The 14747-nt window shown below is 37.4% G+C and overlaps 1 protein-coding gene across 1 annotated transcript in view; it reads left to right on the top strand.

The window, feature by feature from the left end:
• Positions 1-1922: 1922 nt before the first annotated feature.
• The window catches only part of SLC38A11 (solute carrier family 38 member 11), a 57524-nt gene continuing 44699 nt past the window's right edge, over positions 1923-14747 (top strand). Inside the window, exons 1-5 of the mRNA XM_068543959.1 lie at positions 1923-2000; positions 2496-2610; positions 4369-4443; positions 10598-10732; positions 11609-11674. Coding sequence (XP_068400060.1) covers positions 1962-2000; positions 2496-2610; positions 4369-4443; positions 10598-10732; positions 11609-11674 — 430 coding nt within the window. The 5' untranslated portion in view covers positions 1923-1961. The remainder of the gene's footprint in view (positions 2001-2495; positions 2611-4368; positions 4444-10597; positions 10733-11608; positions 11675-14747) is intronic.

A 14747-nucleotide genomic window follows, 5' to 3' on the forward strand; every position in this document is an offset into this window, starting at 1 on the left:
ATATAATTGGGGCTATCAATTTGTAGAGCAGCTTGGAAATATTTAGTGAAGTTGAAAATATGCATGAACTACTTCCTCATAATTCTACTTCTAGAGAAACTGTCATTTAATATGCTCCAGAAGAGTACAAAATTAGAAACAATCTTAATGTCTTTCTGTAGGAGGATGACTAACTGAACAGTGACACAGATAAAATGAATATACTGTATCTGCATGAATCTATATAATACATCTTGAAAACAGTATACTGGGTAAACAACAATGCTAGGAGGAAAATAGTGCCGTATGGGACCATCTTTGTAAATCTTGAACATACTCAAATCATTGTTATATATCATTTATGGCTACAAATGAATGAATTAAAATATAAAGCATGAACACAAAAGATATACACAAACTTCATGAATTGGATGAGTCTAGCAACGTAGGGAAAGGAATTCGGAAGGGCAAAGGGGTTTCTGTTGTGACATTAAATGTTTATTTTCTCAATTTGAAGAAAATATGACAAAATATTAGTATTTGTTACTTTGATAGTGGAGAGTATATGAAGTTTATAGTTCTCTTTAGGTTTTTCTATGTTTTTTAAATGCTTCATAATTCTAAATAAATGTTTATGAAAAAAGAACCACTTGAATTATTTGATAGGCAGATGTTGTGTTATATTACCGCTCTAACTATCCTTGAAACTGTTCTCTATGTATTCTGTCTCTTTGTTATTGAATATTCTCTGGACCTGCTTCCTCACCTGTAATGTAAGAGGGGTGAACAGATGGTCATTTCAGATTCTTTCTAGCTCAGATACTCTAAGTGCCTTTCCTTCCCCATCCCCTGACACCCCATCCCGCCACTTTTTTAAGGTTCGTTACCTGACTCCATTTTCCTTTCCTTTCTCCAAGTCTCCTTTTCTGAAAAGTCACCCGGAAACATTTGACCAAAGCATGCTCAGTAATCAAATTTGTTAAAACTCGAGAAAAGTTTTTTAACAGTTCTACATTTTCATTTAACAGTCCTACATTTTCATCTGTCAGCTCTGACAGAAATCGGTGTAGCGAGCAGGAGGAGGTAGTAATAGAAAAGTTGCTCCATGGGAACAGGTGTGCTAGTGCGTTCTTACCTGGACGTCAGACTCCAGCCAGGGAGCAGCTAATTTGGGAATGGACTATAAGGCCAGCTTAACTCTGTACAATCTGAGCAAGTCAGCGTGGACGGAACATATTGTACTTTGCAGCTGTTGGTTGGGTGGGAGGCGAGGGGAGAGAGGCCGCAGCTGGAGGTTTTAAAAAAAAAAAAGGAAAAAAAGACGAGGTGCGGGGAAAGAGGGCTGCCCGAATCAGAAACACCCTGTAGCGTCTCCGCCTCAGGAGGAAGGCGTATTCGGCAACCTCCGAGGGAAATCGCCTCGGCCGCGGCGTCCAAGTGAGCTGGGGCGGCAGCCCGCGCAGCCCGCGCGGCAGCCCGCGCAGCGGAGGTGGGGCCAAGGGGGCCCGCGAAGCCTCTCGACCCAACTCGCCCGCGCAGCCCGCGCAGCCCGCGCAGCCCGCGCAGCCCGCGCAGCCCGCGCAGCCCGCGCAGCCCGCGCAGCCCGCGCAGCCCGCGCAGCCCGCGCAGCCCGCGCAGCGGAGGTGGGGCCAAGGGGGCCCGCGAAGCCTCTCGACCCAACTCGCCCGCGCAGCCCGCGCGGCAGCCCGCGCGGCAGCCCGCGCGGCAGCCCGCGCAGCGGAGGTGGGGCCAAGGGGGCCCGCGAAGCCTCTCGACCCAACTCGCCCGCGCAGCCCGCGCAGCCCGCGCAGCCCGCGCAGCCCGCGCAGCGGAGGTGGGGTCAAGGGGGCCCGCGAAGCCTCTCGACCCAACTCGTCCGCCGCGCGCTGACCCCGGGCTTGGAGGTCGCGGAGAAGGCTGTTCCGGCGAGTCGAGTACTCGCGCCCGCGAACCTCCCACCTGCCGAGGACCCGGGTGCAGCCATGGGCTGCCAGGGGCAGCGGCCCGTCATCCCGCCACAGGTAACGAGACTGGGGCTGGTTCTGAAGGCAGGTCATTGCAAGTTTCGTTCACCCTGCAACAGCGTTCAGCTACCTTCACCCGGCGTCTTGATGTAGCACCACAGAAGGTTCTCCAGGAGAAAAAAGAAATTTTGCCTCGATCTTTTTTTTTTTCCATAGCGGGCACTTTTCAATATAACCCCTTTAATTTCACAAAAATCACATCCTTTGCTCCCTAAGAGATCCTAGAGTACTAGGATTTCATGCAGTAGTCCACGAACTTGGCGCAGCTGTAATCAGGACATTTTAGGATGGAGTTTGTTCACAAGCTCTGTTTGAGTTACTAGATATTGTTGTTACTCTATTATTATCCTCATTTTCTTATCGTTATTGGCATTACTTATTATTATTACTAATATCACGTTAGTCTCCTAAATTGCGTATTTGTCTTACAATTTTCTGAATTTTTGAGCTAGTTAAATATTTATTTAATTGCACTTTTATATACTAAAACAGAGCCATCTAGATGACAGAGAAACCCTCGTTTCTGAACATAAGCACAAAGGGAAAACTTGTCAGTCTGCTGCTGTTTTTAATGTTGTCAACTCGATTATAGGATCTGGTATAATAGGTAAGTTTTTTTTTTTTTAATTTTCAGTGAAAAGGCCAAATTTAAGACACTTATTATGTTGCTAGTATTCATAGGTTAATTTTAAAGGAAAAAATCTTAAATGATAAAATTGGTAATTGTTTTTCATAAAGGCCTTCCTTTTTTTCCAGTGTAACAATGTGCACACATCAGTCTCTCTTATAGTAAAAATGGGGTGGTGATTCACACTCTTTCCATATTTGAGAGCACCCTCCATGTGTGATAGATCAAGGTGGAGCTGCAGATGGGAGATTGCTGAATTTTTTTTTCATAGGCTGCATGGTCAAGTGATAATGTTACCTAATTTACTTTTTTCCCTGTTCCTGGAGTGGCCAACCGTTACTTGAATCACCTTTCTATAACCTTCTAGAGGTGTAGAACCTCCAGATACTTGCAAATATTGGAGATACAAAAGTTTAATGTGAAAACATAACAGTCATGAAAAATCAAATCCACGTTAATATTTCCTTACCCATTTATAGAGTGTTAAATTTTAAAGTACAAACTTATTATGATATATCAGTTGTAAATATAATTTAATCAATAAATAGAAATGGTTTTTTAAATGATTTTTTAAAACAAAGGAGCCAAATAATCAGAATTGAAAGAAATGAGCAGCTCATATTTTCCCAATTTGAAGCAAAGGAAAAGTTCTGAAAACATTAAGTGCGTTGCATTATAATAATGAAGGCAGTTATTTTTTCAGCGCTTTTGTTATTTGAAACATCCAATTTAAGAAAAAGCAAGGACAAAACAAAATCCTGCAAATACGCATTGAGAATATTACTTTTTCCTGTAAAATTATGACATTTTAGTCTCGGTCATCTGGATTGAGTTACTTTTCTTAACTTTCACAAGTTGATGTATTTCTTGATTTTACTTTCCATATATAGGCAAATTGTTTTTTTCAAATGGTAAATAAAATGTAGGAACCTGAGACAAAGTAGTAGCAAGTAGGCGCAAAGACTTTTTTGAAATTCAGCCTCCATGTACCATAGAGGTCTAGGCCGAATTCCAGAGTTAATTCCTGATATGAACACTTTAAGCTGATTCATGTCAACTTAAAAAGTACTTCTTAATTAAGCTCAGCAGATTTTTGAAAGGGGAAAGTTTTCAGAGAATAAATATTTTGGGTGGAATTATTTTAAGTACATTTTATTTTAAATGTTTCATTGTCCATAATCTAAAATTGCCCATTTCCAAAAAAGACTCATAAGAAATAACATTACATACTCCTTTCAGCTTTATAAAAAATACTTCTGCCTTCTCATTTTCCTCTCCTTTTCCTACGGAGTTGCCCATTTTGACCCCAGGGTTGGTCTTTCCTCATATCTCATAACCCTTCTATACTCTTATTATCATCTCTGCTTTCCCGGCCAGCACATAAGGAGAACTCTGGGTCATTACTCTCCACATATTGTAGGTCATATGTCCCCCTCACCCTGAAGGGAACATTATTTGTGTGAACTGTCATCTGTTTTTCATTTGATGCTTTCTTATTCTTATTTTCCCACCTCATAAACTTGCTCTCTTGACATGCCCTTAACTGACAACATTTTATTCTGAAATAGGTATTAATATGCTAACATTTAATTTTAGTATTCATATATACTGTTTACAACTATGTCATATAAATATGTCAATTTACTTAGCCTATTATATACAGAAATTGGGGGAAAACTTCCGTGTTTCCATATGTTTTATTAATGTGATGGGTGGGACATTTTATGTTTTTTCTAGGATTGCCTTATTCAATGAAGCAAGCTGGCTTTCCTCTGGGAATATTGCTTTTATTCTGGGTTTCATATGTCACAGGTAAAATACTATATAATTGCTTATTCCTGCAACTTAAATTGTGCAATGACTGTTTTACACAAACATACACACACGCCCCGTAATTGAATTTCCTAATTAAAAAGTGCATCAAAGAATCCTAAAGAATTTAAACATTTATGTCTGAGGAGATTTACTTTTCTTGCTAATCCTCTGAACAGATTAGAAAAGCATTATATAGTACCAAGCCTAAATCCTTTTCATGTGCCTTTTCACTTTATGCCAAACGTGGTAGATAGAGGAGTCACTTTAAAGACTGATTAAGGCCAAGACCGTACTCTGAAAATGCAGACATCAGGGATTCCTTTCCCACAAAAACCTCGGGCAGGTGCACACAGATGAACAACCTTTTTGAGCTCTGTTTGTGCAGGTGGCACCAAGAGCCCCGGTGCTCAACCAGCAGGGATCCCCACGCCCTCCCCACCTCACCCTGCCTGCCCAGCCTCCTGCCTGCCGCCGTCTTCAAGGGCAGCAATAAGGTGCTTCTGTATCACTTCTTCTGTTCTGCTTCCCGCTTTCCGTGTAACATGTTCATTCACACCCATTCCCCGGTCTAAGTGCAGGCTTTACAACTCCTAATCATCTTCTCTTCCTGTTGTGAGGAAGAGAAGATGTCGTCCCCCCAGTTCACCTCAAGGCAAACACAAGGTCTTTCCTCTACCTTAGTATCACTGTGAAAGAGGCAGCAATCACAAACAGACACCCCCCGCAGTGGTTGCTGCTAGGGGGCTGCTAGATGCCCTTTACCAGGTAATACAAAACACCTCAGCTGTCTCCTGCTCCAGAGTGGCGACCTGGGCCTTAACAGTATCACCTTCCTGTGAGGTTATGAACCCCAGCCAGCATTTCCCCAAAGACTGACTAACGGAAACCCCAAAGCTGTCCTCCTTGCCTCCGGGAGGGACCAATGTGCCGGGCAGTTGGAGCTCCAGACGCCACCACTGCAGGGCTTGGGCTGCAGCTGCTCTCCCCCGAGATCGAGATCGAGTCCTCGTGAGCTGTTCCCCTGCCCAATCTTTTCACTCCCCTTCTCCTAAGAGCACTCCGTCAAACCTCTTGCCCAAGAATCTCTGTCTCAGCTCTACTTCTGGAGACTCTGACTAAGATGCCATCCCTCATAAAATCTCAGGCTTCCAAAACCAGCCTGTAACTCAGCTGTTTTTCCTCAGGCTGAGGAAGAAAGTAAAGCATGCAGCAGATGCCAAAGTCAGAGCTGCAGAGGCCCTCAACTCCCTTCCTCCCTGCTTTCTTCTCACCACCCACCACTCCCTAAACCTAAGATGCTTTTAGCTTCTACAGCTCTTAATTTGTAGCTTAAGACCCATAATTTAGTAATGTGGAATCTGTGTCTTTGTGCTTATTCGGAGTTGCTGGTGTTTAAAAAGTGTATTTTATTTATGAGCACATTTATCACACTAAAAAACCCTATTCAAGGATTTACGCTTGTCGTTTTTAATTTCCTGTTTTCCAGTCAATCAGTACTGACAAATAATTTCCTCTCAGGCATAATAACCATGGCTTAAGTGCATTATGAACATGTACACACATTGTAAACCAGTAGACAGAAAGCATTTAAAAACATATATCACCTAAGGATTCAATCAATAATTGAGGAGAATGAATAGTTTCTTAAAGCCAAGTCACGTTATACATACATAGATCATAATGTGAATAACTCTCTCAGCTGATGCTATACGTAAACCTACAGCAACGTCTGTGAGCAGTCCTTTGCAAAGTCATATGTTGCAACTAATCAGCGGAAATTAGTTACTCAGTAATTTGGCTGCATGATGAAAATCCTTAAATAATTTTGATAAATTAAGGATGACCACACAGACACAAAAAATAGACTGTGATTCATTTTGTTCCTTAATTAGGCTTTTAAGAGCAAAATCTACAAGTAGGGCTATAATATTGAATTGTTCTTTAAATTGACACTGTAATTATACAGTTGTTTGTCTCTACAATTATTCTTTTGTCTTTTTAATGAGTTATGTCCAGTTCAACAAGTAGTGTTTCTAAGTTCTGTTTTAATGTTTGTGAAATGTTGGAGAACAAGAAAGAATTGTAAATATTTACAACAAATGACTTTATTTTAATTTACTTTAAGCTTCTCATATTTGTTGATTAGAGTAAAATAATTTTTATTGTCCAAGTATGCATAATGATGTAAAAGAAAATTTTCCTGTTAAATAACGTACACTCATTCATGGATTATCTAAAATTTGCATACAGTACATTTAAAGGGAGATCAAAATGTTATAGTGATATTTGAGATTCCTAAAACTTTTGAGAGCTTTATCTATAGCCCGTATAGCATTTGTTATTGACTAAATTCTTAGCAAATTGTTACTTTGAAGCAGAACATTTTGAACTGTTATACAATTCAGCAGTCTCATCCCAAGCATACAGTTCTTCACCAAAACTTTACAACATCTATGAAATTGGTTACCCCCTGTTACTCCAGTCCTCACTGATTCTCTTCCTTGGCCAATAAGTTGCTATTTAGTTTTCCTGCCTTTAGCATGTGTCTTTTGCTTTCTGATCCGTCCTCCATATTACTGCAAAAGTTATCTTTATGAAACCTCAGCCTGATCTGATATTCCCCCAGTCAAAACGTTCCAAGACTCTATAATGACAACAGAAAAAAATTTATTGCATTTAAATTCTTTAAATGGTTCGGCCGCAGTCTGCATTTCTGGTCTTATCTCCCACTAATATGACCTCTCTTTCACCCTGTCACCGACACTGCCCTGTGTGGGACTTATGTTTTAGCCATTCTGGACTATTCCATTACCCACATATAGAATATACCTTCACACTGACTTCCCATGGATAGTCCCCCTGCTTGACATTTTTTTTTTCTTCTCTACCTGGTGAAATCCTGTTTATCGTTCAAGGCACTGCTCAACTCTTTTGTGAAGCTTTTCCTAGTTTTAAACAAAGGATGTAGGATGAATTACTATGTCATTTGTGCTTGCAGAATATTTTAAAATATATTTATTAAGTCATTTATCGCATTAAATTTGAATCAGATATATAGACACCTAGCAATCCTGCTTTATTGATCACTGATTCATTCAACAGATATTTACTGACACTGGTGCCATTATAACAATGATAGCAATGATAGTATAGCAATTATAGCTTTATTCCTGCCCACATGAAGCTCACAATGTAGTATGTTAGGCAGAAAAAAATACACATAATTATAATACTTCATGAAAAATACCATAATACAAATATGTGCATGACAATAGGGATACTGGCATTTAACCCAGCCTTAAAGGAGCAGACATGTTTTGGGGAGGAAAAGACAGCTTCACTGACTGTTTATGAAAAAATGTGAGTGAGCAAAGAAAATGGAAGGGTACTCTAAGCAGATGGTAATGTGGACATGCAAAAGAGAACTATGTAAGTGATTCAGCCTGGCTGAAGTTATAGGGTTGATGTTGGTAAGTGGAAAGAGATGAAGTTAGAGAGGTTTTGCAGAGGCATTTATGAAGGCTCCCATGTAATGATAATCATTACCATTTCCTGAAGACTGGCTAGATGCTAAGCATAATGCAGCCACTATACTTAATCCTTCTGACTCCATAAAGTAGGTATTCATGTTCTACTTTTTATGGAGGAGGAAATTGAGACTTCAGTAGGTTAACATGATTTGCCCAAGGTCTGCAGTTACTGGCAACAGAGTTGAGATTTTGGTTAAATGCATGGATTCTGGGGCTAGACTACCAGGGTCTGAGTCCTATCTCTCCTTTACTCTGTGAAATTTAGCAATTTACTTAAGCTTCTGTGCCTCACTTTTCTCATCTATCAAATGGAGGATCATAATGGCACCTTCTTAGGGCTGTTGAGATGATTAAACACGTTAATATACGGAAAGCATTTAGAAAAAGGTCTGGCAGACAGAAAGTGTTGTGAAGTATTTGCTAGTGTTTTTGTGGTTGTTATCATTGTTACCATCGTTATCATCAGATTCCAAATACAATGTTTGTCCACCACAACACGCAGCCTATAGAAGATAACTAAAAATAGCACGAGTTCTCATTCATTTAGCCTCCACAGCATGCCAGGCATTGTGGTAGGCATTTAAACATCATCATCCTCATCGACTCTTCAAGGTTGGGGTATTGCCTTACTTTACAGATGAAAAGTAAGTTCAGAGTCCTTCATCCAAGAGCCCACAGCTAACAAACAGTTTTTTTCTGAAAAAAAATTATGGAAAAGGGTTGTTTTTTATCCAAAGGCATCAAAGGATTCCCCTGGAGGATTTTAAGCAGAAGACATGGTCAGATTTATGCTGTGGTCAGATTCATCTGGTAGAGGGGGGATGTCAAGAAAGTCTTAGTAGGGAGGGGATGGTGGATGAGAGAACTAATAGGAGTTTTTGCAGTAATCCGAGCGAGAAATGATAAAGGCCTAAGCCCTAAAATAAAACAGGTTAGAGACTAGAAGTGAGGAGATATAGTTGAATAATTTATGATGCAGTAGTTAATGGACTTAGTGACCAAAGGAAAATAGAAGGTGATGATGGATAATGAGAAGTCTAGTGTGATTCTCAAGTTTCTCTTGATATTATTCACAGTTTGGAGAAATATGAATGCAGAAGCACGTTCCAGAACAAATATATAAATTATAATTTGGACATCTAAAATCAAGATGCCTATGAGGTCTTCAAGGTAAAATGTTTATTAGGCAGCTAGATGTAGAGATCTGGAGTTTTGGAAGAATCTGGGCTGGAGGTACAAATTTGGGAGTTACTAACATCTTTCTCAAAATTGAAAGCATGGCCATGAATAAGATCACATTAGGACATCTTGAAGAGTGAGGAAAAAGTCCAAGAATCCAGGGTTTGAAGAGAGTTAAAGAAACGTGAAAAACTAAATATAAATTGCCCAAAAGGTAGGAGGAAATCCAAGAGAAAGTGATGTCAGAAAGGCCAAGGGAGGACGGTTGAGAGACAAGGGAATGGTAAACAGGGGGAAAATGCTACTGAAAAAGCAAATATGATTAATATTTAGGACGTATCAATTGGATTTATCAACTTGGAGCTCATTGATGAACTTGTTAAAAGAAGTTTCAATGAACTGGGGGTGGGGAATCAAGGTGGAAACGACATTGCAATGATTTGTATTTTCTTCTTTGTATTCTAGTACATTTCCAAATAACTTGATAAAAAATTCACCTGTGATGGAAGCATGAGCAAGAAAAAAGAAAAAGCAAGAATCACACCCTCTGTGTAGCTGTGTACCCAGTACAACTGCAGTGTCATTCACTAGGTGTTCAAAAAACATTGGGTTAAATGAAAGAGACTTTTAATTATATATTTTCTGTATATTTGTGTCTTCAATTTCAACACCAAAAGTGGAACTTGGGAATTCTCTGGCGTTCCAGTGGTTAGGACTGCGAGCTCTTACTGCCAAGGGCACGGTTCAATCCCTGGTTAGGGTACTAAGATCCCACAAGCCACGCGATGCGGCCAAATGAATAAATAAATAAACAAAAAGAAAATTGGCCATCTCTGTTTAAAAAAAAAAAAAGTGGAACTTAAATCTCTAAAATGTAAATTTCAAAAAAAAAAATTCTTAGAGTGCTCTCTTAACTATAATAATAATATACTAAAGTAAACCAAAATAGCTACAAAGTTACTAGTTGTACTTTGTTATAAAACAAATGATCTGACTCTCCTAAATCTATTTTTTGTTCTGAATGCTTCCAGCACGTTTTATTCTCGGTCTTCACGTGTTGAACGCCTATGAGATATTGGATTACCTACATTCTGTTGCTTGGACAGTTGAGCCACATCCTGTTAATAGTCGTCGCACTGGTTAGGTTAAGAAAGTAAAATGGAAAATTGAAGCTTTAACTCTAGTCTGCATACCCTCATCTGTCCAGTTCATTGCATGGATATATGAAGTCTATTTACATCTCGATTGAAAAATATATAACTGGAAACAGTACAGTTTTATGAAAGATAAAGTTTTATGAAAAGAAAGTAAGACTTGCCATGCTAATTTACTGTAGCATTAAACTCTTCTTTAAAGTTCTTTTTTTCTTTAAGTCAAAACACTGAAAAAAAAATTGTATTAAATGTAATCTGACATTTGTTTAATGGTTATTTTTGCCACAGACTTTTCCCTTGTTTTATTGATAAAAGGAGGGGCCCTCTCTGGGACAGACACTTACCAGTCTTTGGTCAATAAAACTTTTGGCTTTCCAGGATATCTCCTACTCTCTGTTCTACAATTTTTGTATCCCTTCATAGGTAAGGATGAATGTGAAATTGAATATTGCAAGTATTTTCATAAACAGCCATTTCTGAATAAAATAGTTTTAATAGTCATTAAAGAATACCAGTAGTTGAAATATTTTTCACATTAAGTGTTTATCTTTAGCCATTTTTCCTTGTTTTCTGTTCCTTTTGGTCAGTTTTCTGAGTATTTCATTGAAATAAAGTGAGCGTGATTCTCACTGAGTTAATGCTTGTGATTCCCTACTTTGATGAAAAATAGAATGCTAGATTTCTTCTAAGGCTAAAATTTTTTTGAAAACCTAAGGATTTGTGGAAGTCATGTCCAAGGCCAACATGCTATTTAAAGTTTGCACCTAGCACTTCTTAAATAAGCAAAATGTTAACGTTCATCAATGGCCAAATTGACTTCATTTTCAAAATTAGTAATACAGAAGCTATTGTTCAAACTAGTTTCTTATGTCTCTACAGAAAGCTAAGAATATATTTCTCCAAAATCTTACTTTTTCAAATGTGATATTTTGGAGCCTTGACAGTTTTCTATTATTGTTCCTCACTTTGAGCAAAATATGTGTTCCTAAAGAGTATTTGGAAACTGAACTTTAATAACAAAACAAATTGCATTTTAAATGACTACCAAAACTCACTATTATTTAAAGATGTTCTGGAAAGAATCAATTTGTGAAGTGAAAATCTTTTTGTAATACAAACTAATATTCTCCCACAAATCTGCTGTCTAGTTATTTTTAAAGTTGTACATATTTGTAATCACTATATTTGAAAGTAGACTATGCCAGTATTTGGGAAGTGATAACTGATTACTTTCAAAATATTCAAGATGAAATATGTGATGGCTTGTTGGTGACTGTATTGTTTTAATTATGTGTTTAGCTATGATAAGTTACAACATAATAACTGGAGATACTTTGAGCAAAGTTTTCCGAAGAATCCCTGGAGGTAAGTCAGTATATTTATTTTATATAGTTTTTCATAGTTAATGTGATTCATAATAATTTAAAAATAAAATATTTGCAAGTGGAAGAATTGGATGACTTCAAATATCCAGTAATATCCATGATCCAATCTGATCCTAAAGTATTAATCTCCTTTTATATATAGTTTAGTTCTAATTTAGCTGTTTAAAAATTTTTATATAATTAAAATACTTTATATTTTAAATATCTTATGTATCACTAACTCTCTGTAGTATCATTTTTTCATGTACTGTTTATACTACATCATTTCTTAAATAAGCAAGCTAATCTTTGTCTCCATCATTTGTATTAAGGTATAATTTAATATAGTAAAATTAACCCTTTTTAATGTATAGTCCTATGAGTTTTGACACATGCATATAGTCATATAACCACAGCCACAATCAAAATACAGAACCATTCCATTATCCCCCCAGATTTTCCTCATTCCCCTTTGTAGTCAAACTTTCTCTCATCTCCAGCCTTAGGGAACCACTGATCTGATTTCTCCTCCTACTTTTGCTTTTCCCAGAATGTCAAATAAATGGCATCTTATAGGAGCTAGCCTTTTGGGTCTGGCCTCTTTCACTTAGTATAGTACATTTGAGATTCTCCATGTTTTGGGGTTTATTAGTAATGTGTTCTTTTTTTTAATTGCTGAGGATTATTTCATTATATGGATATAAACATTTTATCTATCATCCAGTTAAGGGACATTCGGGTTGTTTCCTGTTTGGCTTGATTCTGAAAAAGCCGCTATGAACATTTTAAGCAGACCTTTTCAGCATGTGCCACAACGCCACTCCCTGTTCATCCTTTCACGGTATCATGGCTATTTGAATAATTCAGAGATCGTGAGTCTTTTTGCTTTGAAGAGTTCCTCGTCCAAGCCACATAATCCCCATTTCATAGTCACCTAACTTTATAGTTGTTATTATCCTTCAGATTGATACAAAAACACCTTTTCTCTTAGTGTGTGAATCACCCATCCTAGAGACATGCCAACAAAATAAAACAAAACGTAAAACTGGAAATTGTGCCTATTCCTCTCACAGGGTTTAGTGAAAACTGAAACCAGGGAGATTTGAGCATCAAATCACTGACCCACTACTTGCTAGCTGTGTGACCTTGAGAAGGTTAATGCCCTCGCTGAGTTCTAGCCCCTCATCTCTAAATTATGAATTAGAGTATCACCTGCTTCATAGAATTATGGTGTGAAATGAGAGACAACGCAGACAGTGCCTAGCATATAGGAGGTGTACCCAGCACTGTTAGCTATTATCTGTAGGTGCTGTCATAGCCCCCAACCTCCAAATCCTGTTTTCATAAACTGAGATTAGGTGAGTGGATAGAATGTTAAGGAAAATGAGAAGAATATAATACCATATATGCAATATGATCTAAATTATGTAAATTTTCTATTTCCATAAATAAGGAAAAAATAAGAAACATATTCACATATAAGCTGTGGTTATCTTTTAATTGTGCGATTCATGGGAATTTTTTGTTTCCTTTGCTATTTTTTCAGTTTTTCAAAGGAGCATTATTAATTTAGAAAAAATTCTTTCTTTTTTCTTATTTAAGGAGTAATACATATGTATGAGGAAAATGTTAGAAAACATAGCATAGTCTCTTTCTCTTGGGACAACCAAGTAGGCATAATCCTTCCAACACTTCCTTCCTTCCTTTCCTTTTCTCCTTCCTTTTTAATCTATACTTTCAGAATTTTAAGGATACATGTAACTTCAGACATCCGTATAAATAAGATAACACTATATTAGTAGAGCAAACAGTTTGAAAGGGTAAATAGACCAGATATACAAATAATTTAATTCATATTATGTTCACCAGAAATGTGCAAATAGTTGAGTTCAAGGGTTTTGGAACTTGAATTTCCTGTTTTATTGTTTTGACTCACAACGTTATGATGATTGTTTAGTTATGACTGAGTTAAACAAAAACCCACAATTAATATTTCCATTCTGGTATATACGTGTGTGTGTGTGTGTGTGTGTGTGTGTGTGTATAATTTATGCCATTTTGAAATTCCCACCTTGGAACTTCCTTGTATGTTAGTTTATTAGCCATATAAGAAAACTAGTCTTACTTTTCAGAGTAATAGCTCTCTTTTTTTTTTTTTTTTTTTTTTTACCACATTCACTTACTTATTTGACAGACTTGGCTTCTACAGGTTTTAGATTTTGCAGAAATTAATGCACAAAGACTTGGTACCACTGAGGACATTTCAAAAGTATAATCACATGATCTCTGAAGGAATTCAATATGAGCTAAAAATTTAAACAGTAGTGTCTTCATTGGAATAGATACATAGCTCCTAAAGTGAATACTGTGATTAGCACAGCTTTAAATATATATATATATATATATATAAATCCTTGTAAGTATGTTTTATTTTATGTTTACAAATTTTGTTTTTATTTGATCTCACACACACACACACACACACACACACACACACACTCTATTATTTCCTTGTTTTGATAGCCAAGAGTCTGCAGTGAATACCAGGTTTCAGCAGCTTCCCTATGACATCTTCCCTATCCAAAAAGTTGCTTTGTCTGCTTTCCTTCAGGGAAATCACTTCTTTCTCAATGGAAGGTTAGAAATATAGTGAATATTTTTATCAAAACCTTGAGGTTTGAAATTTTAAGTTGTACTGATCAAGTCTCTGGAATACAGAAGTTAGAAAAAAAAAAGCCACAGAACATACCATGTCCCCATGTTGCTTACTTTATGAATGAAGAGTTTTGCCATTAGAGGGTTTAGGACAAGGAGTGACATAATGTCTTTAGCCTTTGGAAAGGATCTCTGTAGTTGCTAGATTAAAAATATACACTAAGGGGACAAAGGAAGGAAGAAGCAGGAAAACTGATGCAGAGGCTACTAAAATAATTTGAATGCAAAATATTATAACATTATTTGAATTATAGGTTCATCCTTAAGTCATTTTGTATTTACATTTTTTGTGAATTATTTCTGTTTTTACATGGTTCTGTGGAATTTATTTATTCAAAATTGTTGTCATTCATGTAGCG

This window comes from Eschrichtius robustus, chromosome 5 (assembly GCF_028021215.1).
Source record: "Eschrichtius robustus isolate mEscRob2 chromosome 5, mEscRob2.pri, whole genome shotgun sequence".
In the NCBI taxonomy this organism is placed as follows: domain Eukaryota; kingdom Metazoa; phylum Chordata; class Mammalia; order Artiodactyla; family Eschrichtiidae; genus Eschrichtius; species Eschrichtius robustus.